We start from the raw sequence: 22,762 nt of genomic DNA on the forward strand, positions 1-22,762 counted from the left end.
TGACTGCTGTTTTGTCCTGATACTGGGCCATGATTTTTGTTTCAGTCCCGGTAGGATGTTATCTTGACTCTGGGACCGCCTTTAGCTGCAATTTTGGCTCTGGACAGTGCTTGGGCTTTGATTTTGTCTCTTCCCCATCCTGAGCCACAACGTAAGCCCCAGCCAAGTAATGAGTTGTGATGTTGGCACTGGCTCTGCATTGGTTTACAACTTCAGCTCCAGTCCCATCTTGGGATGCGATTTCAGATCTGACCCCTTCTAGGACCTTAACATCTACTCCAGTTCCATCCTGGGGCCCCGGTTTTGACTCAGATTCCCTGCTTTGACCACAGCATGTACTCTGGACTCATCTTGGGATGCCCAACTGCGGACCCAGCCTGCTCAGGCATACCATAGAGCACTGTCCCAGTTTCAGGTCCAGCCCCACTGCAGGTTGTGACTTGGTGATGCTGTGCAGTGGTGTTACACGTGAGGCAGGCAGCAGACAGCAGTGGGGGAGGTTGCCAAAGCAGCCATTTCCCTGCTGTACATGTAGTGATGAATGTCTTAGTCCTGGTCTCACCAGATTTCTGAAGCTTTGCAGAGGTGGAGGGACCCACACCCCCACCCACCCTCTAGAGCCTGAAGGGACAGCCCTTTCCCACGAGGATGCTGAGCTGCAAGAGGTAAAAAAGCAAGGCCTGTTAGCACTGACTGCACGGTCCTGTGGGCTAAGGAAGGTGCTGCTCGGCTTCTGTCTGGGCATTTCAAGGACTCCTGGCACTCGCTGGGCACTCCCTTGCTCGGGTCACTTGTGGGCTGCCTCAGGACCTCTTGGTGATGCAGCCAAACTGCGTTCCTAGGCCATGGCACCTGCTCCCCTGTTCCCTCCCTGCTGCTGAAGGCACTCGCTTATGCTGCTCCACCTTAAGGGACACTGCTGCCACGTGAGTGTGCCAACTGTGCTGGCTTGGGTACCAGGAGACCCTGTGCTGTCCCCAGGTGCCCCTTGCTTGCCCCAGCCTGCCAGCACAGTGCAGGCACACAGCCTCTCCAAAGGGTGGTGGCCCCTGGCTTCCAGCCATGCAGACTCACGCTAAGGCTGACTGTCACTAACAAGAACTGCACCTTAGTATCATGGCAAGATGATTTACAAGTGAGATACGGGAGGAAAGTCAACTTTAGCCTAGTTAAAACTGCAGTGTGGCTGGGTACCAGCTGGGCACCAAGTGGCCTTTCATTCACTCCCTGGGAGGCCCAAGAACTCCCCAGGTGCTCTCTGCAATAATGAGGCTGCGGTTACATACAAGGCCAATTTGAGAAAAGGTCACCAGTACAACCAGGCATGTGACTAATTGTCACAAAAGCTCTCCAGGTCAGACTTCCAAAGTCTTGACGATTTCCTCTCTCGCTCTGCATAAATGGATCCACATAACTCTGTGCTCTGTTAACTGACATGCTGGGTGGAGGATGTGGCTGTCCCAGAGACTCTTGAAACTTTCTCCATGCTGCAAAATTGACCACCTACACAGAGGAGGCACTTTGCAAGAGCCACTGTGAGCTGTTCCTGCAGCTGCAGAAAGGATCACACAGGACAGTCAACTCCAAGGCAATCAGCTTTTGTACCTAGCGTTAGTAGACATGGATCTTATAAAACACTGGAGTGGTCCCAGGCCAGCTGGACAAGGGGAAGTGCAAGAAGAGGTGGTGTAATGAACAAGTTCTAACATGTTCTAACAGGGCTAAAAACTCATCCTAGGACACCCTGTGCAATCCCTGCCCTGTGTAAAGAGATAGATCCTATGAATTTTACTGAAAGTGTCCCATAAGTGGCCCCAGACTGAGAGTGACCATGCAATATTACTGGGGCACACTTTGGGCTTTGTAGGGTCCTGCAGGACATGGGTAACACTGCCCCCAAAAGTGGGAAATCAGAATAAATGCCAACATCAGAATAATGTGTGCATGGGGACAGTAAGGAAAAGCACAATAAAACAGAAAAACAAAATAGCATCTATTAATTCTAGTCCTCCAGTAGTACTTAGCAGTATGAGAGTTCGCAGAAATATTTTTTAAATAATATTTATCAGAAACATGGCACTTGACATCTTCAGGTCACTGAATATACAATGATTATTCCTCACAACATCCCTGTGAGGTAGGCATTAGATTGCAGTTACTATTTTACATGTGGGCAGAGGCAGAGATGTAATCAATCCTGCACAATTAAGTTAATGAAGTTCAACTCAAACATGGAGAAGCCCTCAGTGACGTGAATGAAAACAGGACAGTGGGGCAGAGCTGATACTTCATCAACTATATTTTTTCACTCCAGTCAATTGCAATGCTCAGGGTCCAACTCTGTTGCTTCCCCATATCCCCCTGCAAAAAAGCACCTTTGTTAAACAACTTAAACATGCTGAGTTGCTACAAAGTGACATCTGTAGTAGAAATAGGGAAAACACACTTGAATTTAGCCTACATTTGAATAAAAACTGAGAGAAGTTTGCCTGCCCAGCCAAATAGAACAGTTTCATTATGACATCTGAGACAGGATTTCAGCCTTCAGGTACAAATAAGTGTTTGCTTGACTCAATCTAGGGGAAAAAAGGTTTCGTAGACTGTGATCATTGTCTCAGAAATCACGCTTATTTTAGTCAAATTGTTTGACTGAGGTCTGAGGGAGGAGGAGGAACTTTGGGGTTTAACTCTAACTTTCCCTGTGTTTAAAAAACCCCTTAGTATAGCAATTTCTCAAATAAACTTCTCTTTCAATTTTTTTTTGTTTGTTTCAAGAATGAAATAGAGCAGGTTTGTAAACTTTAACACAATGAACAAATCCTAGTATTTAATATACAACTGATTAATTTCATTTAATGTCTTTGTACTGTAAATCAACTTCAGGAAACAAAGTATACTTGACAGTGTGGCTACTGTGATTAACTCATCTTCCTCTAGCTTTCAGTTGGGATTTCTGAAGAGATGCACTGTTCAAGAAAGATTCATAGTTTCAACCTGTAAACCACTGCAGCCTGGCTGAAGCCAAGGAAACCACTGTAATTAATTCCTGCTGAGTAGCTGATCCATCAGTTCCTTCATGTGCAGTATCAGTGACAATGGTCTGCTCCAAACTGAGAGACGATCACGACTGAAGAGGCTTAGGTCCACATACTGTAAAACCCTAAACATGCTGCTCTTCCCAACAGAGAAATCTTCACTCTCATTTAATGGAAGGCTCAGTCTAGTGGAACCATGGCTGTGCACTGTGATGGAAGAAGAGAGTAGTGGCTTTCTGCAGAAATCACCTTCATTTTGAGGAGGAGGGTGTGGGGGGAAAAAAAAAAAAAAAAAAAAAAAAAAAAAAAAAAAAAAAAAAAAAAAAAAGGGAAGAGTAATTGTTAACATTATTACCAAGGGACACCTTAACTTCTGAGATTCACTTTTCCTTCTGTAAATTGAAACTGTGTCACAATCTCTTCCCCAAGGAACTTTAACGTTTAAATCCAGGTAGCCATCGTAGTCTCCAAAGGGAAAAAAAAAAAAAAAAAAAGGAAAAAAAAAGAAAAGAAAAGAAAAGAAAAAAAGCTCAGAAGTGCACTTTGCATATCCTGCCTCACAAAGGGTTAAAGTGCTAAGTTTGATACATCCAAAAATTAAGCATCTCTCCTATTCCTTTATTTTTTTAAAAGAAACTTTATCTTTGGTTTCTTGTATCTTCCCTGTAATTTTATCCTTTGTTTCCTCCATCTTCTCCGTAATTTTATCCTTTGTTTCCTCCATCTTCTCTGTAATTTTATCCTTTGTTTCCTCCATCTTCTCCGTAATTTTATCCTTAGTTTCCTCCATCCTGTCTTGTAGGTATTCCTTTACTGGTGGTGGTGTGGACATGTAGCCGTGCTTACGTAGATATTTAACAGTGACAGATGTTCCTCCCAGAGTCACAGTGTATCTGGCAGGAGTTGCAATCTTAAAGAAAACAGAGAACACACCACATAGATAAAACAGGAAAATAGCATCCAGCAAAAGGTATTTTTTTATGTTGAAAACTCTTTTTGACCAGTGTCAGATTCTAAAGATATCTTCGATTTATAAGGAAATAAGCCAGTTTTTAGTGCATCCCCTAAAAATGCACACCTTTTACTTAAAGTATCATTTTGTCAGAGCCAGCAAGGGCATTAGACTTCCCTTAAAAAAACTGATCAACACACGAACCCTCCCTGTGCAGCTTGTAGGACAAGCATTCAGCATCTTGATGCAATTCAGAACAGACTGCATATGAACACTGAGTTTCTTCCAACACTGCCAGATCTTCCAGCTATAACAACATCTTTATATTTAACCATATTTATTTATTGGTCTCTTTTAGGCCCAGGAAAACTTAAGAGTTGTACTTTCACATTTTGTTTAGGAAGGTAACCCCTATGAAAACAGGCAAGAAACACATCACTTTGGCATGTACAGCAAATACTGTACTTTGTTTTGAATGGTCTGACATGTTTCACTTCTCCCAAACACAGACCTGGCACATATAAAGCAATAAAAGGAAACCGAAACCTGAATGTAGGTAATTGATTCAAATGGACAATGAAAATACTTGAGAGGGATGGACAGCCAAGGGGAAGACAAAAATTCATCCAGGATAAAAATAACTATTTTTATCTGGAATTCAATGAGGTGTTTAGACTCTACCTCTTTGTCCCTGCTAATTTAGTCAGGGATACAGAAGAATAACTTAATTGTCATCTCAGAGGGCTGCAACAGTTCTGCAGCAAAGAAGTTATTTTAAAAATACAGATAGACTCCTTGAAGGAACACAGAACACATATCAACTTGCATGGGACTATATTTTTACCACAAACTGAATGCTTAAGTACTTGTTACTATTGAAGAAAGCTAATTAATTCTTTCTGCTGTAAACAAGTAAACCCTGTTTAGTTCACCAGGCAAGACTTAGAGCTTATTTACAAACTATAATTATACTTACTTTATACAATGCATATGCAGTTAGTGCATTTCCACTCTGGGAATTTTTCAGGATGCCTACTACGCTGTCTGGTAAGCCAATCAACTCTAGGAATGGAACAACATTCACCCCACTATAAAAGAGAAAAATACTGGTAACTTGAATGGGAATATGAAACCTGAACAGTAATTTAGAGCACTATTTCTTTATTACACAAACTTCATAATTTGAGAACAAAATATTTTCTTATCTAAGCAATATACTTACAGGATTTATGTTTCTGACTGCATGAAAATGAATGTTCTTTTCAGCATTTCAAAAGGTGACCCATTTATATTATCCCTGCTAGGTGGAATTGCTTCTAACTTACCTGTGTCCCAGTTTATGTTTGGAGGTAAGTAGATGTAATGGCAAGACAGCTAATCAGGTTCCAGCTGTGCACATTCAATTTCATGCTCTGTTTCACCTAAAATTACCTTTTTTGTCTTTTAAAATTTCAGACAATGTTCTTAATTCACTTCTAAATATATCAAACATGGAATGTGGCAAAAGAAAAGGAAGCAACATGTTAGATGGACAAGACTTCAGGGGCTTTGTGCTCAGTTGTTCTACTGTGTCAATATAAGGTGTCAAGATGGGTGGAGTGAGCTCCTATCACAATTTCTATTTGAAATCCAGGGAAACACCAAAGGAGAAAAGAAAGCTCATCTTTATATTACAGAAGAAAGCTACACACAGTTATAGAAGATCTGAGTTTCCAATATTTAGAGATTTTGTATTATTAGAAGCATTATCCATTTCTATCTAATATTTTAAGCATTCTTCTCAGCATGCAATCACTTTAGCATCAGGAACAGTAACAGGCAGTAATTTATCAACATTTACTAGAACCTACACTCTAAAGGCCTATTCCCAGAGTAGGAAATGGAGACCTAGTAGGAGCTGAAAGACAGCACTAACTGTGTCATTTCATAAACCACTGCTGTTTATAGTCTTATATGACCGGTCATTCTGAAAGTTATTTTTTCAGTTCAAGAGGGTGCTGCTCCTGTGGCATAACAAACTGAAGCTTTGTTATAATTAGTTTAATTAGTTTCTAGTTGAATATTTCAGTTGTTTCCATCTGCCAAATACCTACTTTAGCAGCAGGCTTTAGAATTTCAAGAAAAGTAATCTTCACTCAATCTGAAATGTCTGAATGTAAGCATCAACCTGAATTCATCCAAAGCAAAATATTTTTATAGCTGAAGACCTTTATTCCTCTGACATGAGCTAAATTTAGAATGACATTTGGATCTATAGCTCCCGGAAAGGGCAATTATGCCAGCTGGTTAGAGTAACTAAAACAAACACTTGTGCAGTAAGGCATTCTGATGTCAGAGTTCCATCCTTGCCACCACAAACCATCATTATTTCATGTTTTCTATTATTAAATATACAACACCAGCGGTCCAGAGATAAACATTTGCTCATATTTAGCAACCTATTTCCAGATAACAAAATCTCTTTCACCTGAACTAGCAAACTAGCAGCTCATAATTGATGTAGTAGTTTTTTCTGATAAATGCCATTTTCCAGAACAGTATCTAGCACATGCTGTAACTAAAAGAAACTAAAATTAGAATACTTAGTTTATCTCTTTTTTTTTTTAGCCACACAAATATTTGATTTCTGATTAAAAGGTATGGTCTACAGTGGCAATTTTTTCAGTGGATGGCAGGAAAGACAGGAAACAAAAAAGGAAGGGATACACATAGGTTGTGAACAGCTAAGTGAGGTAAGTCCATGAAGTGGAAATCCAGTTATGAGGAAGGACTGGGGATGAAGTGGGGAGGAAGTGGTAAAATACTCTGAAGTCCAAGGGCAAAAAAAAGATAAGGTCTATAAAGATCTCAACAAGCCATTCATAATCAGGATTCCAAATCCCTATCTTTACCTTTTGAAAGGTTACTAATAATTTCAATGCCGTTTACATCCATGCATCATTTTGGAGAGATGAGCGTTCTTTTAAATGTTAGCAACACACCTGGTACACAGCAATAACTGCATGGTATTAGTATGTACATGACACTCTCATGAATCCTATATACTTTCAATATTAATCTTATGCTTTAGCCAAAAAATGTAGCCACATTTCTCTTTTAAATATAAAGACACTTTTTAACATGCAATAAAAATTTATGCGTCCTTCCACTAGTAGATCTCAATTCAACAACCTTATTGCGCACTGCAACGAAATACCGACTTACTTCATGGCTGCATAGTAAAAGGATCCAAACCATACAGTGGAAGTCAGAAGGTGCACCGGGATCATGACTTTCCCATACTGCTTAAAAGTTTTCTTGAATCTCTGAACAAGACTGATTGATTTATCTTGTAATGGATCAGGTTCTGAAGAATCTGACTCTGCAGGGCTCTGCTTGGGCGCATCCGTGGCCAAAGACAAAGAATTTCTCTCTTCTGGTACTTTGTGAGAAGCATCTGCTGGCTGTGACGAAAAATCAGTTTTCTTTGAGGCAAAGTGAGCTGCACCTGCATGAAGACATCGTTTAGGAGGGTCCAGTGCCAGGATCACTTTGCATCCCACATCAGACAACACAGACTGTCCTTTTAAGCACTGAAAGACAGCGGTGCGAGGGAAGAACCAACACGTCCCGTGCGCCAGCTGAGATGCAGAATGTAACAGATTCCGCTGCATTTTGATGAAGTGGGGATGCAGTTTCTAGCAAGAAGAAACAAGAGTAAACAAACTGCATTTCAATGGTGTGATTTCTACTTCCAATGCCACCTGAAGTTCTCAAATTTTAAATGGCTTTCTATTCTACTTTAAAAAGGTTTTCCTTATCTTTCTTTGCAGAAATGGCTACGTCCCAGAAATAAGGAAATATTTTTCTAACTTTTTCAGCAGTCTGAACTAAAATAGCCCTTTCACTTAACATACTCTGCTCCTCACTGCTAAAACGATCACTCTACTCTCAAAAAACGTTCTTAGGAGTTTAATACTATCTACTGCTTTTATCTATATAACCTGGAATAGCCATTGAAAAGTTACCCTTAAAATTTCACTTATAGTAGCACCTGATAACTTGAGTGATACTTTGAGCCTACATAAATGCATTATAAATTCACTGAAGTGCAATTAAAATGTATTTTTGGTGTCAGTGCATTCTTAGTTTTGGTAAAATTTTTCATGTTCTATATATATAATTTTCAGTAGAAGTTCATACAATTGAAAAAACCCCAACAGAAATAATTATTAATAATCAAGCAATAGCCTAAATAGTGACAAATGTAACTGTAACAGCTTGCCAGTTACACCTGTCAGGAAGGGGGAAGATACTGCTGAATGTCATATATTAACATGAGCAAAACTGAACTGCAATCTTCCAAATATTGCAATGCAAAGAATATTTTTAAATGGTGGAATAACCCAGTTAACTTTATGATTTTGAATACTTACCAGTCACTCCTGAAAGTTTGAAATAACTACTGAGAGCTTCCCCACAAAGAAGAAAGGAATTTAGTTTTGCATGCATAGACGTCAAGAAATAATTTTTACCCCCGAAAATGCATGCTTTGAAATTTTGAAATACTCTCTCCTTTCTTTTATTCAGTGGTAGCAAGTTACAGAACTAACATTCCTTCCCTCCAAAAAAATAAAAGGTGATATTAATTGATGTAACAAATGCCACTTAAGTTAGTTACAAGTTTTGCATATTACTAATGATTTTCCATTTTTAATTGTCAAAACAATTCTTTATCCAAACTAGAAACCATTCAAATTTGATTGAAATGTCATATCTGCTTTCCCTTCACCTGTAGCCTTAGATATACCCCAGGTGCTTTAGTAGTGAATTTTTCTAGGCTGCAGAAAATGATCAATACTTCCTAACACAGGAAGAAATGTCAAAAAAAAAGGTGAAACCATACATACCCTTTATTACTTTCTAGATATGATAAAGTTTGTGTCTTCAAAAAGCTGCGCCTCTTCCACTGTCTCCCCACCTTTCAAATATATGTCTTGAACACATTGATGCCCCTGCTAAAGTGAAAAAAGGGCACATTTAGAGAAATAGCAACAACAGCAAATTAATCTTATGAAGATTTATTTCTGGTCAGCCTGAAACCTCGCAACTGAAGAAGTTATTGGTGTAAATTCCCTTTTGAATACTGACATGCTATTGGGAGATTTTTTCCTGTGTAATTTTAGAAGTTCCTCAACTGTGAAATACTGTTCTCTTCCAAGAGAGGAAAGTTTCATAATCCAAAGGCATCTGTTGGAACATTCCTGCCTGTATGTTTTCTATGTAGTCTTAAGCTACTGTTGTACTTGAATTAATGGCAATTACTAGAATTACAATGTTTTGTCGCGATGTGGGGAAAAGAGGAATTCCCAGGTTTCAAACTCCCTGGGAACCTCTGCATTGTTTGTGACACACACACACTGTTGTTGAACTACTGAACAGGAGCTACTACATCAATGGGGAAAAAGGAACTAGTGTCTGTCTATAAGGAAACAGTCACTCTGTCCTGTTGAGTTAGGAACTCGGTGGGAGTCAAGAAGTGCTGCTGCTCATGTAGCAGTAAATCAGCTACAGGTACTGGCCCTCCATCTCTCAGTTTTCTGTAAGACTTTGCTGGAAGTAGCAACTGCTTGTGGTATCTCTAATTTTACAAGAAGCAGAGATTCTTGCTTACGTCTGAAATCCAAATGCAATTTCTTCTCAAAACAAGAACTACTGAAAACACTCAGCAAAACTCAAGTGTTCAGATGGCACTCTGTCATATGCCAAGTACTTAACTGATTTATAGAAATTGTAACAACAAACTTAGAACATGACAACTGCATTCCTTGCCTATTGCCACTTACAGTTCTATTCTGAGGGATAACATTCTCCACAGAGAACTGGTTTTCCCTCTCATTAATTTTGACAAATCAAATTAAAACAGATGATAGGCCATAGTTAGACAATTTGTTTGAAGAATAGAACTTTACACCTTAGCTAAAAGAGCTTTGCAAAATAGGTTTATATGTATTAATTGTTATAGCAACAATATTAGTGTTAGTGGCTTGTATACCTCACTGTGTACGGCAAGTAATAAGTAAGGCCATCAAAGAAGATTTTTCCATTCAAGAAAGGGGGGAGATGTGGGAAATGGTTTTGTAGAGAATTCTCAAAGCCTGACAGAAGGCTCGCATAGTCTTGGGCATTTGTATGCAAACCTTGAAATAAAGTATGCTGACTTAGAAAGGCCATGGAATAGGACAGATATTGTTGAGAGAGAAACTGAACTGGAAACAAGTTTCAAATTATGACCTTGCAAACAGACTAAATATTTTGAAGAAATAGAACAATGAAAGATGTATTGTAGCAAGATCAAAGTGCAGTATTTAATAGATGATTGGTTTAGAAGCATTAGCAGCATTGTGTGGCAAAAGCTGATAGGCCAAAAAATGCTTACAACGTATTATAATTAGGAAATAGTTTGGCTTCTGATTGTGATGGCATGAATTTTAACATCTGTACCATCTCACCCTTCTCATAAGATTGAAAATGAAATAAAAGTCTTTAAAATGCCTCTCAGGAGCCCTGTTTCTGGGTCAGAAAAGGGTTTTTCCAATAGAACTGTTTTCCCATCTCACTAAACAGTGCGCAACACTGAGCATCTGCCCTAAGTATATTTTCTCAATATTCAGCCAGCAGACTCAGCAAAAAGTATCCATCAACAGGAATCTGGGCCTCTTGAGTCAGACTTCTACTGTTCACCAGTACCCGATTGAAAAATATCTGTTCCAAACAAGCCTTGCAAATTGTCATCATACAGCATGGGGAAAACCCTAATTTTGAGTAATTTATGTTATTAACAGGACACTGCATTCCAGCAGCCTTGGGAAGAGATTGTTCTCAGCACAGGACTAAGAAGCTGAACAAGCATTTCTGAATGTTTCCATTCCTTGTAGTGTGTTTACAGTAGCACTTCTCAGGGCACCATTTCTAGGTTTTGCATTCCAGCACTGTCCAGACACCTCTGACCCACTGCAGTGGGTGCAGAACACTGAGGGGGGGAAATGGCTCCATTCTCCTGAGTGTGGGCCACCACTGTGCCCAATGCTCATCGAGTGGCACATAACACTGCTGTGATCAGTATATGAGTTTCAAGGCCTTTGTCCCCAAGTTACATGCACCATGTAAGATTTAAAAGCAGAATGTCACCAATGGGTTTAGAGTAGAGAAAGTTCTGTGGCTATTAAAAGACTTTCCATGCCACTTTCTGTTCCTATATTCTCAGGTGGACTTGAAAGTCATTAATTAAAGGTTTTTTTCTCCATGATGCATACCCTGGCAGGTCAGAAGGAATGTTATCTAAACATCTACAGTAGACCCTGAAAAGGTTTTGCACCTTGTAAGCAGATAGTATGGTTCTAGCTGACACTCTGCACAACTACTTACTGTTTGTTTCTCCACTTTAAAACGTGGAGAAGCACAATAGTTTAACAGATAAGGAAGGGCTAAGATATGATAGTGCTTATGTTTGAGAGAATAAAAGAAAACATGTTTTTTGAAACAAGGTTAAAATTTCCCTAATGACCTTATTGTGTTTCACAGGTACTGCTTTGCTTATTTACATGAACAAAGGAGAGACCTTTTGAAGCGCTGGTACATTGAGTATTGCACTGGGATGAGGGAAGTATTGTAACGGTTACAGCACGATGTAGGAAAGGAATGTAAGTAAAGTAACAGATTAATACAGCATATACTTTATAAATTCACTTTAAAGAAACAAATATTTAAAGGGGTGATGGGTGCAGCTGCTCAATTGTTACACTTTAGTCACTTGGCTCAACAATGCAAACAAATCTTTAACAGGACAGATAAAGTGCACAATAATTATTGCTGGAGGTCCAAATAAATATGAAACTAGCTGTTTCATCCCTCTAAAATATGAGATGAATACAGAGAAACCTGTCCTTTAAGACAATTGGTGAAAGGATGTTCCTAATACCCTGTGCACTCAACAGGCAGCAGTTAGTGTGTCAGCCTATGGATTTGAGACACAATTTTCTTCTCTAAGTATAATACTTCTCAAAGAAATTACTGGAGCTATACAAGCTTTGCTCCTGTAACTTTAGGTTGTTAAAAGCACTCAGATTCTAAGCAAGTCAGTTCAGGAACCTGAATGTTACCACAATTGCACCTAGTGACTTTTGAAAAGTTGCTTTTTCATTTTAGTGTATTTAACATTTTTCCTGCTGTTGCATCATGCTGCAAAAGTACAGAAAAGGACAAGAAGATACAACCTCTGGATACCAAGGCGGGACAGCACTTGTCTGTGGGATGGGGGCAGGGGAAAAGGCATTTTAAAGCATCTTACATTTCTTTATTAGTTTTCTCTTAAGAGTGCCGCAAAGAAAAAAAAAATCTGTCTAAGGACAAATACAACTTCAAGTTCTCAGCTCCAAGAATCCCATGTGGTCAGTGACCGAATAGATATTAGCTAGAGAAACCATAAAATGCTATACAATCACTTGTGATATGGTCTCCTCATCAGCACTGTCACATCCCAGCTAACTATTTAGTAGGATCTCCAGTGGACTGTAAACAGAGCTGTAGAGATCTTGGCTGTTCAAGACAAAACTCCTGGCTGGGATTCTTTGACATCCATTTAATTCCTGAAGGCACCCCTGTCTCATGGCAAGTTGTTAACAAGGCCTCAGAAATAAAGGGAGTGCTCTAGGGGCCTCTTAGGAAAAGTATAGATCAGCTTCTCATTGCAGTGCTGAAGGCTTTGTTTAGGAAACTCATGTACTTGTGTTATAATTCAGATCAGCTTTGGCATAAATCTGATAAACTGTTAGAGCATCCTAGCCCTTGCATTTACTCTACTTTCCAGTGACAATTAGGAAGTAGGTATTAGAATTGCTTTTTGTTCCCGAGGACAACAAAGTTCAGGAATTTTCAATGTCACAGAGCTGGTTTATGTGATTGTCACAAAGTCACTGGCTTTGTGTGTGTGATAACATTCTATGCCAAAAGACTCCAGGGGATCTCTGGAAAACACAGAAGTAACAAGCCTGGCCAATATAGGTATGGCAAAGGCTGCTGTGGATATTTGCTGTTGGAAAGAGAAACCATGCCAGAGAGGCTGTCAGATGAAGCTTTCATCAAGATAATTTGTATAAAAATGCTTACCCTGTTATAATTAATGTTTTTTGAGTTACTGGAAAAAATAAAATGTGAGAAGGGGGGGCGGTGCATAAAAGATGGCAAAAACTTAGTTTTAAGGTCTTTTGTAAAAGAGGTCAGAAAGCATCTGAGGGAATTGAGAGTATACTATATGTAGAGAACACTGGATTATTTTCTCAGTTATACCAGAAACACTGTGGACACAATATGTAAATATGGATGACTTTAAAGTATTTTCACTTGTACTGTTACTGTTTAAAAAAAGAACATTAATTATACCACAGGAGAGTTCCCAATGAAAATCCATCAGCTTTTTCCAATCCCAAGGCACCTTTCTATGGAAACAGAGAATTAATTTACATTCTTGTCATATTTAGTGTAACATCTAGAAAACTTTGAGGACTCTGTGGCAGACAGAGTAGAATTTTGAAAGGAAACAAACCAAGTTTTCAGAAACCCTTTTCAACTCATCTTTCAGACTGAATAAAAAGCAAATACAGAGATCTCATCTAAGCAGCTCAGTTTAATAAACAACACCACCATATTGCTTACATTTTTACTAAACATAGCAAAAACCCCCAAAGCTTGTTTTCAGATTTAAAATGTTCTTTTCAAGAACTCATCGACAGTATATATGAAAAAAAAAGCCCCATCAATAAAACAAACAAAAAAACCCCCCAATTAATTTTGCCAAGCTTATAAACCAAAATAATAAGAAAACCACAACTGAATTGAAAACATATATGAATGTCCTAAAAATCTGGGAACATACATTAAAATCATTGTAAGACTAGTGCAATACATGCAAATAATGCAAAGCATTGTTTTTCTTAAATTCAATGTAAAATAAAACTATAAACCTCTCGGTAGCTGCAAAGGCTTGGCACACCATGGAGTAACTAACCACAGATGGAAAAGTGGCAGTGCATTGGGACTTTTTATGCTTTGTATTAATACCTTGAGTGCATGAATGAACATTTAGAATTTCTATTTTGACCTTTACTACTTTTGCAGTGTCACTCAAACTATCTGTTATTCATTCTAAACTAAGAAACTTGCTTATAATTTGAAGTTTGGGCATCATTAGCCACATAGTTTTGTCTACCATTCAGAACTGTCTAAAAATATAACACCACATTTTAGGTTAAAAGGAGTAATGCAAAATAAATCACAGTGGAATTTATTTAAAACTTGGTAAAATCATGTTAAAACAAATAAAAGGCTAAACCCTTGCAGACAAACTACCCTAAAGCATTACCCCCACCTTACCTCCTATATGATTTTCACTTAGTAAATGCTATGCTATAATTTTTTACACTGATCATGTTATTACTATTCAATACTGCTAAGTGGAGATAAGCCAGAGACTTGGTTACCCTTATTTTACCTAAACTACTCTTCTTGTTAAACATCCTAAGCAAAACAAAAAAAAGTAAAATAAACTTTTCCACAGTCCTTACACACAGAGTAATCTTCACTACCACAATCTTCTGATACTCAAATATTAAAAAAGACAAGAAGTAGCTTTAGGAAGAATACAAGATATTGCAAACATGTATAAAGTCTGCACACTGGATTTAGAAGACAAATAAAGAAGGAGAACATAACGCAATGCCTGTGTGTTGAATTATACATCTGGAATGCTACACAGGAGCCTTAACAGCTGATCTGCACAGAGTCAATATGTCCATGGTAACTCCATTTTTCTCTGTGATGGAAAGTTCAGGATCTTAAGATTGCATGTAGCTGACCATCATACGAAAATGTGAATGTTCTCTCTCAAATGTTTCTAACAGAAAGGATCACAATCAGCTGTAGTGCTTTCTGCTCTTCAGAACTGTTTTTAATAACTGGTGCTATTCCATCTGCTAGTACTGGTTCCTTCTTTCCCAAGTTTCGTTCTGCCCTCTACTGAATTTTTACGTAAGTACAATTCATTTAGTACTGCAAAAGGTTTCTGCTCTCTATGATGCCGTCCAACAAGTGCTGCTGGATCATCCTCTGTATTAGTTCCAGAGCATCTCAGATTATAGGCATGTGAAGGAAAATGTGGGAGAACAGACAGAGATAGTGCTGAAGGCACTCTTGCCCCTGATATGTTGCAGCTGTGTTAATTACCAAAGAGTGGGAACAGCCTTGCCCTCACAGCTATGGGTGATAAGAGTGAGTTAGTTAGGGTCTGCTGGCCATGCTGCGAGGAGGAAAGGACAGGAAGCAGTGAGCTAGAAATGCAGAAAGAAAAGAAAGAGCCAGAGCTGTGTGGAGTGACTCATGGGACTGCAACATAGCAAAGGTATGAAAAACTTTTAGATAACAAGGTACTGATACTTAAGGCCTCCTGAAATTTTTAAGGAAGCACTCTTGAGTGCCGTAGCCGTCTTGACGACAGGAAAAATTTGGCTGTTAAAGTGCTAACTGGCTTGCTATTTTTTTTGTCCATTTGTCACTCTACAGACATGTCTGCAATAAGCAAGCTAGAGAAGTTATGCCTAGAGATTTTAAGTAAGCTTTAAAATAGGTATATAATATATATATGCTAAAAAAGGTCAAACCCCCCTTATGTTAGTTCAAATCAGGGCCTGTATTCATCTGCTTCTTCACACTACCTTCCACCTGGATCAAAATAAGATCCAATTCTCTTTCTATTCCACTTAGGTAATAACTTTCTGAATCCTAACAACTTCTTCCGTCCTTGTATCTCCCAAGGTATCATCAGTTCACTCCTCCTAAAACACTTGTGGTTTTCTCTCGAGAGGGTTTTCAGCCACAGGGCCCTTGACATGCAGATGTGGGGGCAGTAGGGGCATGTGTGTAGTGGTGTGGTTTACAAAGCAGTGGAAAACTTATACTGGATAACTAACAGGGGATGGAAAGGGACTTCACACAAGCAAGCCTCAGATCTGCAAGTTTCCTGCATAAGGCTCTGAACTCCCTCAGAATAAAAACAACCCACAACTGAACTGATGAGGTCTTAGATGCTAAAACATGAACAAACAAATACACAGATCAGTTATCTACACTTCATCAAAACATTGTTTGAGAATCTCTTAGGATCTTCTCTCTCAATAGTACATTGTATTTTATTTGACAAGTTCCTCACCTTTTTCAGCTGCCACTGAGCATCTCAAGTGTTCTGACTCTATGCTTCAACACATGCTGCAAAGCATTGGAAATACAGCTGTTAGCTCTATATTCAGAGCTCAGATATTTCTTTTATGATGAAACTCAGAGCTGCAGTGCACATCTCTTTTCACTAGAGTAGAGTAGAGTCATCAATAAAAGTCAAAAGGTTGCTGCCAAAAACTAAACCCTTGCTCAAGACTTCCTGCTACTTGCAACATGGATTCTAGTAGCCAAGCTCGTTTTTTTAATTCATAGTTTTTCTGGTCACTCAGCACTTCACTGATATAGATAAAGTGGATTATAATTAATTAATTTTTAAAATCTCTGGAATCGTAATAAAATATTTATTCATGAAAACTGTAATGAAACACTTAGAGGCACACTGCAGATACAGTGACATTTACCAAAACAGATGGTGCTAGCAAAAATAAATTTCAGTCTTTTTGCCCAGATCTTTTTGGTTTGTGCAGCAAGGTTCTGGTGGAGGGTGGGCAATAGGGGTGGTTTCTTTGAGAAGCTGCCAAAAGCTTCCCTTTAAGAGAAGGAAGCTTTTTAAGAGAGCCAGTGCCAGCCAGCTCCAAGAGTGACTCACTGCTGGCCAAGGCTGAGACCATCAGTGATGGCGGTAGAGCCTCTGGGTTAACATGGCGAAAAAGGAAAAAAAAAATTGTTGTACAGATGCAGTTGAGGCCAGGGAAGAGCAGAGTGAGAACATGTGAGAGGAACATCCCTGCAGACACCAAGGTCAGTGAAGGAGGGAGAGGTGCTCCGGGCACTGGAGCTGAGACAAGCCAGCAGCCTGCAATGCAGATGATGCTGAGGGAGTTGTGTCCCCGCTGCCCATGAAGGTCCAGAGAGGAACAGAGATCTGCCTGCAGCCCGTGGAGGACCCCATGCCAGAGCAGTTGGATGCCAGGAGGAGCCTGTGACCCTGTAGGAAACCCACAGTGCAGAAGGTCCTGTAAGGACCTGGGGCAAGAGCAATCCATGCTAGAGGAGGTTTGCTGGGAGGTCTTGTGATTCCATGGGGGATCTATGCTGGAACAGGTTGCTCCCGGAGGACTGCACTCAGTGGAAAGTGATCCATGCTGGAACAGTTCATGAAGAACTGCAGCTCATGGGAAGGATTCATGCTGGAGAAGTTTGTGGAAGACTGTCTGCCATGGGAGGGACCCCGTGCTGCAGCAGGGGAAGGAGTCCTCTGTCCGTGGAAGAAACAGTGGCAAAGATGTGTGATGGATGAATTAATTGGAATCCCCATTCCCTGTCCTCCTGTGCCACTGAGAGGAAGACCTCTGCCCTTACCTCAACTCAAGAGCCTTTCATTGTACTTTCTTTTCCCTGCCCAGCTGAGAAAGGGAGGGATAGAGCAGCTTTTGTGGAACGTGACATCCAGCCAGAGTCAAACCACCACACCAAACCAGAGAATACAATTTAAGGTATTCAAATACTATATCTTGACTAATTATAAAAGCATTTATTAAGAATATGCCTAAACTTAGATATTAAAATCAGCTTTGTACAGCCTTCTGCCTCACCTTCCACAGTATAGTACCAAACCTGTTTCCTCTCTAGCCTTGATAACTGCCATTTTTGCCACCTTGGATCTTTACAGGTCTTAACCTATTGTTGTGCTTCTTCTCTCCATAACCCAACAGCAAGCAACAGTACCATCTGTAATAATACATTAAGTGCAAATTATATTATGTAATAATTTTATAAGACACTTAAAACAACAACCTTGAAGTACCAAGTCTTTTACTCATCAAATTCACCCAAAATGCTTCTAAAGATGTCAAAAAAACATTCTCAAGGAAGAACTCTGAAGCCTTACAATTAGAAACAAAGCAGGAATAAAAGTAAACCAGAGTGAAACTGGAAAAAAACATCCCAGCTTCCGTAAAAACAGAATTCACAGTGGAAGCATTGGGTTCAAGATTTTTTTTCTTTTATTCTCTCACCACATTTATATCACACTTTCAAACACTGAAAAGCTGTCATTTTTCCCAGCAAAAAATACAGAACGTTCATCTTTCAGCAGAATTACTGTTGGCAGACATTCACTTCCAGTATAAATCTTTTCTAAATATTCAAAGTAAGTGTTGAATTCTCTGTTGTGAATTCAAATTTTTCCATATGGAGAAGTATGTGCAGTATCAATCAGAATATCTTGAAAAATTATGTGTGAAGAGACTGATCATAACATTTACTGAACGAACACACACATTCAAAACCACAGCCTTCATCTGATGTTCAGTAAATGCTATTCCCAACATCTCTACAAATGAATTTGACTAGTTCTTATGAAAGAAGTATTGTTTTTATTAAGATCTTGATACTTGAGTGGCTAAACCTTCTCGCCCACTATTCAGTTTACTGCCTTACACAACAGTTCTTGCACGAGGACATGCGAACAACAAAACGACACCATCTACAAGTGTTTGAAAGTGCATCAGATTCAGAGAGCTGTGTCTTTATACCAGAAGGAGCTCTGATGAGACTTCAGTATTAGAACTCTAATAACATTCCTGTTAACAGTCTGAAGCAGCAGCATTACACCACTGCTGTATTCAGATTGAGTAAGGAATCCTGTGACTGCAACACTGCAAGCTTTGCAAGCACTCTGCCTGATGTCATCAGCAAGGCCCAAGGCTTGTGGTTCAGCATGGAAACATCCCTCATCAGAAAGTACTATCCTATGGCCTTAGACAGAGGAAGCAAAGGATGCCATCTAATTTTAACATCAGCAAAGTCCGTTTCCAAACCCACAGATTATTAAGAGTGAATAGTTAACTGCCTGGTACATGCTGGGTTAGCTAAGCACTACCACTGCAGTTAAAGGTAAGTGCTGTCACATTTTACTAAAATCTTTCACCAGCCACTTTTGGAAGAGACTCACTGAATTCTTGTGAAGCCGCTCATGCACTTTTATTTCCAACCAACAAAATTCATCCATTGGAAAAGAAGCTACTGATTTGTTTTATAATTTGTTTATGAGCACCTGACTGTATTAACCACCATGCCTTTCTCCCACCCCCCCTCCTCAAGGACAAACTCAGCAAGTCCTAAAGACCTGCAGGGCATCATCTGCTGCAACATTCTACAAAGCCACAATCACAGCCACAGGACTTCTTGTTTTGTTTACACAAGAACTGTTACACAGGATCAAGGTCAATTTTCGGGACAAGATAAAACAGTAGATGCAGGGAATTAAAATCTATAGCCCAGCTAACCATCACTTTCATTTTCTAGTGTGCACAAACAGAGCTTTACCATTTGGATGAATTTGTTTAGAAGGGGCAGGGTCATGTCTGGAAACATAACAAAATATGTGGCTCATTTGAAGAGGACGAGAGGAAAACTGAGTGATGGAAGGCACTGGGCTACAAAGGGTTGGAGATTTTTAGAGGAAGCACAAAGTTCCAACCAGAGTAAATCCTATTGTGTAACGCCAATGCCTAAAAAAAGATGTGGCTTTGATCCTTACTGGACAAAAAGTCCTAAGCAGGCACACCACTCTGACCTGTCAGCACCTGCTTAAATCATAATTTTCTGGACAAAATTTAATATAGACAAAGTGTGTTGGACTTAACTCACCTGTACTGGTACCTTCAAGACTCAACTAAGTTTAGGAAGGTAGAATCACAATAGATCATAAGGATTTTTGAACTAAATAATAATGTATTAATCTCACTGGAATTTTATTATAGCAACAGGGACATGAAGAATGATGCATGTTTTTTAGAGGTATCATGATTCAAGACTCAAAAACTAAGAAAAAGTTCTGTAACTTGAACAGTGCTCTTTTTTGTTGTTATTGTCACACTGCACAATCCATTCATCTCAAGTAAAAAAATCTACTAGGGGCACATAATAGTCATTAAAGAATTTCTGACCCTGAGTTTGATCCTTGATCTAAAGTGATCAAACTAGGTAGTTACCTAACAGAATATCAAGGTAAAATCCTTATGATCTATTGTGATGACACCTGGCTGTCCAGGAAGATTTCCATTGGGTTTTGACCCAGGTCTCAGTGCTTTCAGTGATTTTATTCCATTCCTAATACTGAAATATTGATGATGATGAATTTGCTTTAGCATCTAATTTTGAAAATAAGTTAATCTTCAACTATCTGATTTAGACCAAAAAGAACCAATCTGCAGGACTAAACTGATTACAAGGAATAAGCTGAGATTCCATTAGCAGTTTTACATTTTTAAAAATCAGTGTTCTTCCTGCTCTTGTTGAATTTTTCATGCCCTTGTCTTCAAGACTAGACAAAACTCCCTACAGATCCAGAAATGTGCCAAGATGCAGAGAGCTCTTATCTGACATTAGAGGCCATCCAGGACTCCCTGTCTTACAAAAACAGACTTCAGCTTCTAAGTGACACCTATGAGCATATGCACAGAGCTGGGGTGGTTTAACCACAGGAAAGACCATCTACAGCAGGAGAACTACATGGAATCTTTTAAAAACCAAACCAGATCAAAACCTTTCTTACAGCTGCTATAGCCTGTGAAGCAGACCTGCAGACAGTCACACCAGACAAATCTTTGACTTCTTACAGTCCTTACATACTCCTTAGCACTCTGAATTTACCTAGTTAGTTTTTGCCATGTGCAGGACACCTGACATCCACCTACCCAAATCATCAATTTTTTTTTTTTTCCTTTTCATTCCCTGATGGAAGTGCCTCTCAGACAGTGAGTACAATTCAGTAACACTGCCACAAAAGTCAGTCATACCCTTTTCCCCTCAAACAGCCACAGAACAGAAAAGGAGATAAACACCTGCTGTCACCCCCACAGGAGACGGATGGTGGGGACATACTATCCTCTGTGCATGCAATTTCCACACTGAAGCAGCTGCAAGTCCATGTAAGCACAGGCAGCAAAACACATTCCAAGCGAGAAAACCTGCGCCCCCTATCTCTTCCCGAAGCAGCAAAACTTTGGCAAACCGTTTAATGTTTAAACTTGTAACTGCAACGACATCTTGGGGTAAACTGAGGAACACTTTCAGTTTAAGAGGTGGCTTTGGTAAGGAATTCTAGGAAAATTCATGTACTACTGTCCAAATTAACGTTTTCTCTTTCAGGACAGTCTGTAGAGCGGGTTTTGGAAATAGGCAATTAGTGAAGCTGAAGTATAGCTTGTAATAGCTGACATAGACCCACATTTCACTTAATAGCCTTAACAAAAATTCTGATGACTTCTTTGTCTGACTCCCTGGGTATACTTCGTTAACAGGAGGGGGTTACTAATGAGAAACATAACATTGAACAATAAAACACTTGTATAGCCACTTCAAGCTTTCTGAAAATACAAGACATAGGCAGGTATAGGAAGAGAACCCCCATAAGGAGCATAAACCACCCCCGGTCCTTCAGTGGTAACATAGAACCATGGAATATGCTGACTTGGAAGGGATCCATCAGGATCACCGAGTCCAAATCCTGGCCCCGCACAGGACATCCCAAGAATCACACCTTGTGATTGGGGCTATTTCCAAACGCTTCTTGAACTCTGCCAGGCTGGTGCTGTGACCCCTTCCCTGAGGAGCCTGCTCCAGTGCCCAACCATCCTCTGGGTGAAGAACCTTTGCCTAATATCCAGCCTGGTCTCCCTCTGACACAGTCTCGTTCCGTTCCCTCGGGTCCTGTCACTTCGTGAGGAAGTCCCAGCCTGAGATCCCAACCCCAAATCCCTTCCTTTCCAGCCAAATGCTGCAGCTGCAGCCCACCACGGAACAGCCAGGCCCATCCAGCGTCATCTTCCTACCAAGAAACAAATCCCCCACCCCACTTTCTTATGTCGCGGCCGACATCCTTCAACGCCGGACAAGGCGGACTCGTCGAAGGGAAGGCAGCGGGGAGGAAGGCGCCAGCAGCCCGATGCCCCCACAAGCCGGAGCTGAGGGGGATCCGTCCCGATCCCGCCGCTCCCGCCCCCGCCGCGCGGGTACCTCGTGCTGGGCCTGCGCCGCTCCGCAGGGGCCCCGCGAGCCTCGGGCACGCGCCACTGTCACCAACGGCCGCTCCCGGCACACCCCCCCCCGCCCCCCCGCTGCCCGCCCGCCCGCCCCGCGCAACGTGCGGCGGCGCCCGTCCCCACCATCACCTTCAGGCCCGGCGGCGCCCTCCCACTGCGCACGCGCGAGCACAGCCCCCTTCTCGCACAGCCCCCTGGGACTCGTAGTCCCTCTGCCCTGCCCCGGACCCCTCCACCTTTCATAGAACCAAAGTTGGAAGTGATCTTTAAGACCACCCTGTCCAATCCGGCATTGCCAGTGTGACCCTAACCCAAATCACCCAGACGTCTCTTAAACACTTCCTGGGCGACCTACTCCAAGGCCTGAGCATCCTGACAGTGAAAAAGTTGCTCCATCGGAATCTCCCTCTTTCAGGTTAAGGCCATTTCCTCCGATCCTCTCAGCGCAGGCACGGTAGAAGAAACTGATCCCAGCTCACTACAACCTCCTGTCAGGCAGTCGTAGAGAACGAAAAAGT

At 40.5% G+C, this 22,762-nt stretch overlaps 1 protein-coding gene across 3 annotated transcripts; it reads right to left on the minus strand.

Moving 5' to 3' along the window:
- Positions 1-1,976: 1,976 nt before the first annotated feature.
- FAM210A (family with sequence similarity 210 member A) lies at positions 1,977-22,740 on the minus strand. 3 transcript variants are annotated; one of them, XM_040055545.2, is made up of 5 exons: positions 22,600-22,740; positions 8,877-8,984; positions 7,192-7,664; positions 4,964-5,075; positions 1,977-3,945 (listed from the first exon to the last, which is right to left on the minus strand). In XM_040055545.2, the coding sequence occupies exons 3-5, from the start codon at positions 7,638-7,640 to the stop codon at positions 3,646-3,648; spliced, it is 861 nt and encodes a 286-aa protein (XP_039911479.1). In that variant the 5' UTR covers positions 7,641-7,664; positions 8,877-8,984; positions 22,600-22,740; the 3' UTR covers positions 1,977-3,645. The 3 variants fall into 3 exon arrangements, with proteins under 3 accessions (XP_039911479.1, XP_039911495.1, XP_039911486.1); XM_040055561.2 differs by lacking the exon at positions 22,600-22,740 and adding an exon at positions 22,374-22,394; XM_040055552.2 differs by lacking the exon at positions 22,600-22,740 and adding an exon at positions 22,219-22,307.
- Between the last annotated feature and the right edge of the window lie 22 nt (positions 22,741-22,762).

The sequence above is a fragment of the Hirundo rustica genome, chromosome 1 (genome assembly GCF_015227805.2).
Source record: "Hirundo rustica isolate bHirRus1 chromosome 1, bHirRus1.pri.v3, whole genome shotgun sequence".
Taxonomy (NCBI): Eukaryota; Metazoa; Chordata; class Aves; order Passeriformes; family Hirundinidae; genus Hirundo; species Hirundo rustica.

Bases quoted from the DNA above. Each gene is read 5' to 3' on its own strand.
- FAM210A (XM_040055545.2), bottom strand. From the start codon at position 7,640: ATGCAGCGGAATCTGTTACATTCTGCATCTCAGCTGGCGCACGGGACG. The intron at 5,076-7,191 runs GTAAGTCGGTAT...TCTCTTTTATAG, and splicing joins TTTTACTATGCAGCCATGAA to TGGGGTGAATGTTGTTCCAT. The intron at 3,946-4,963 runs GTAAGTATAATT...GTTTTCTTTAAG, and splicing joins CTGCATATGCATTGTATAAA to ATTGCAACTCCTGCCAGATA.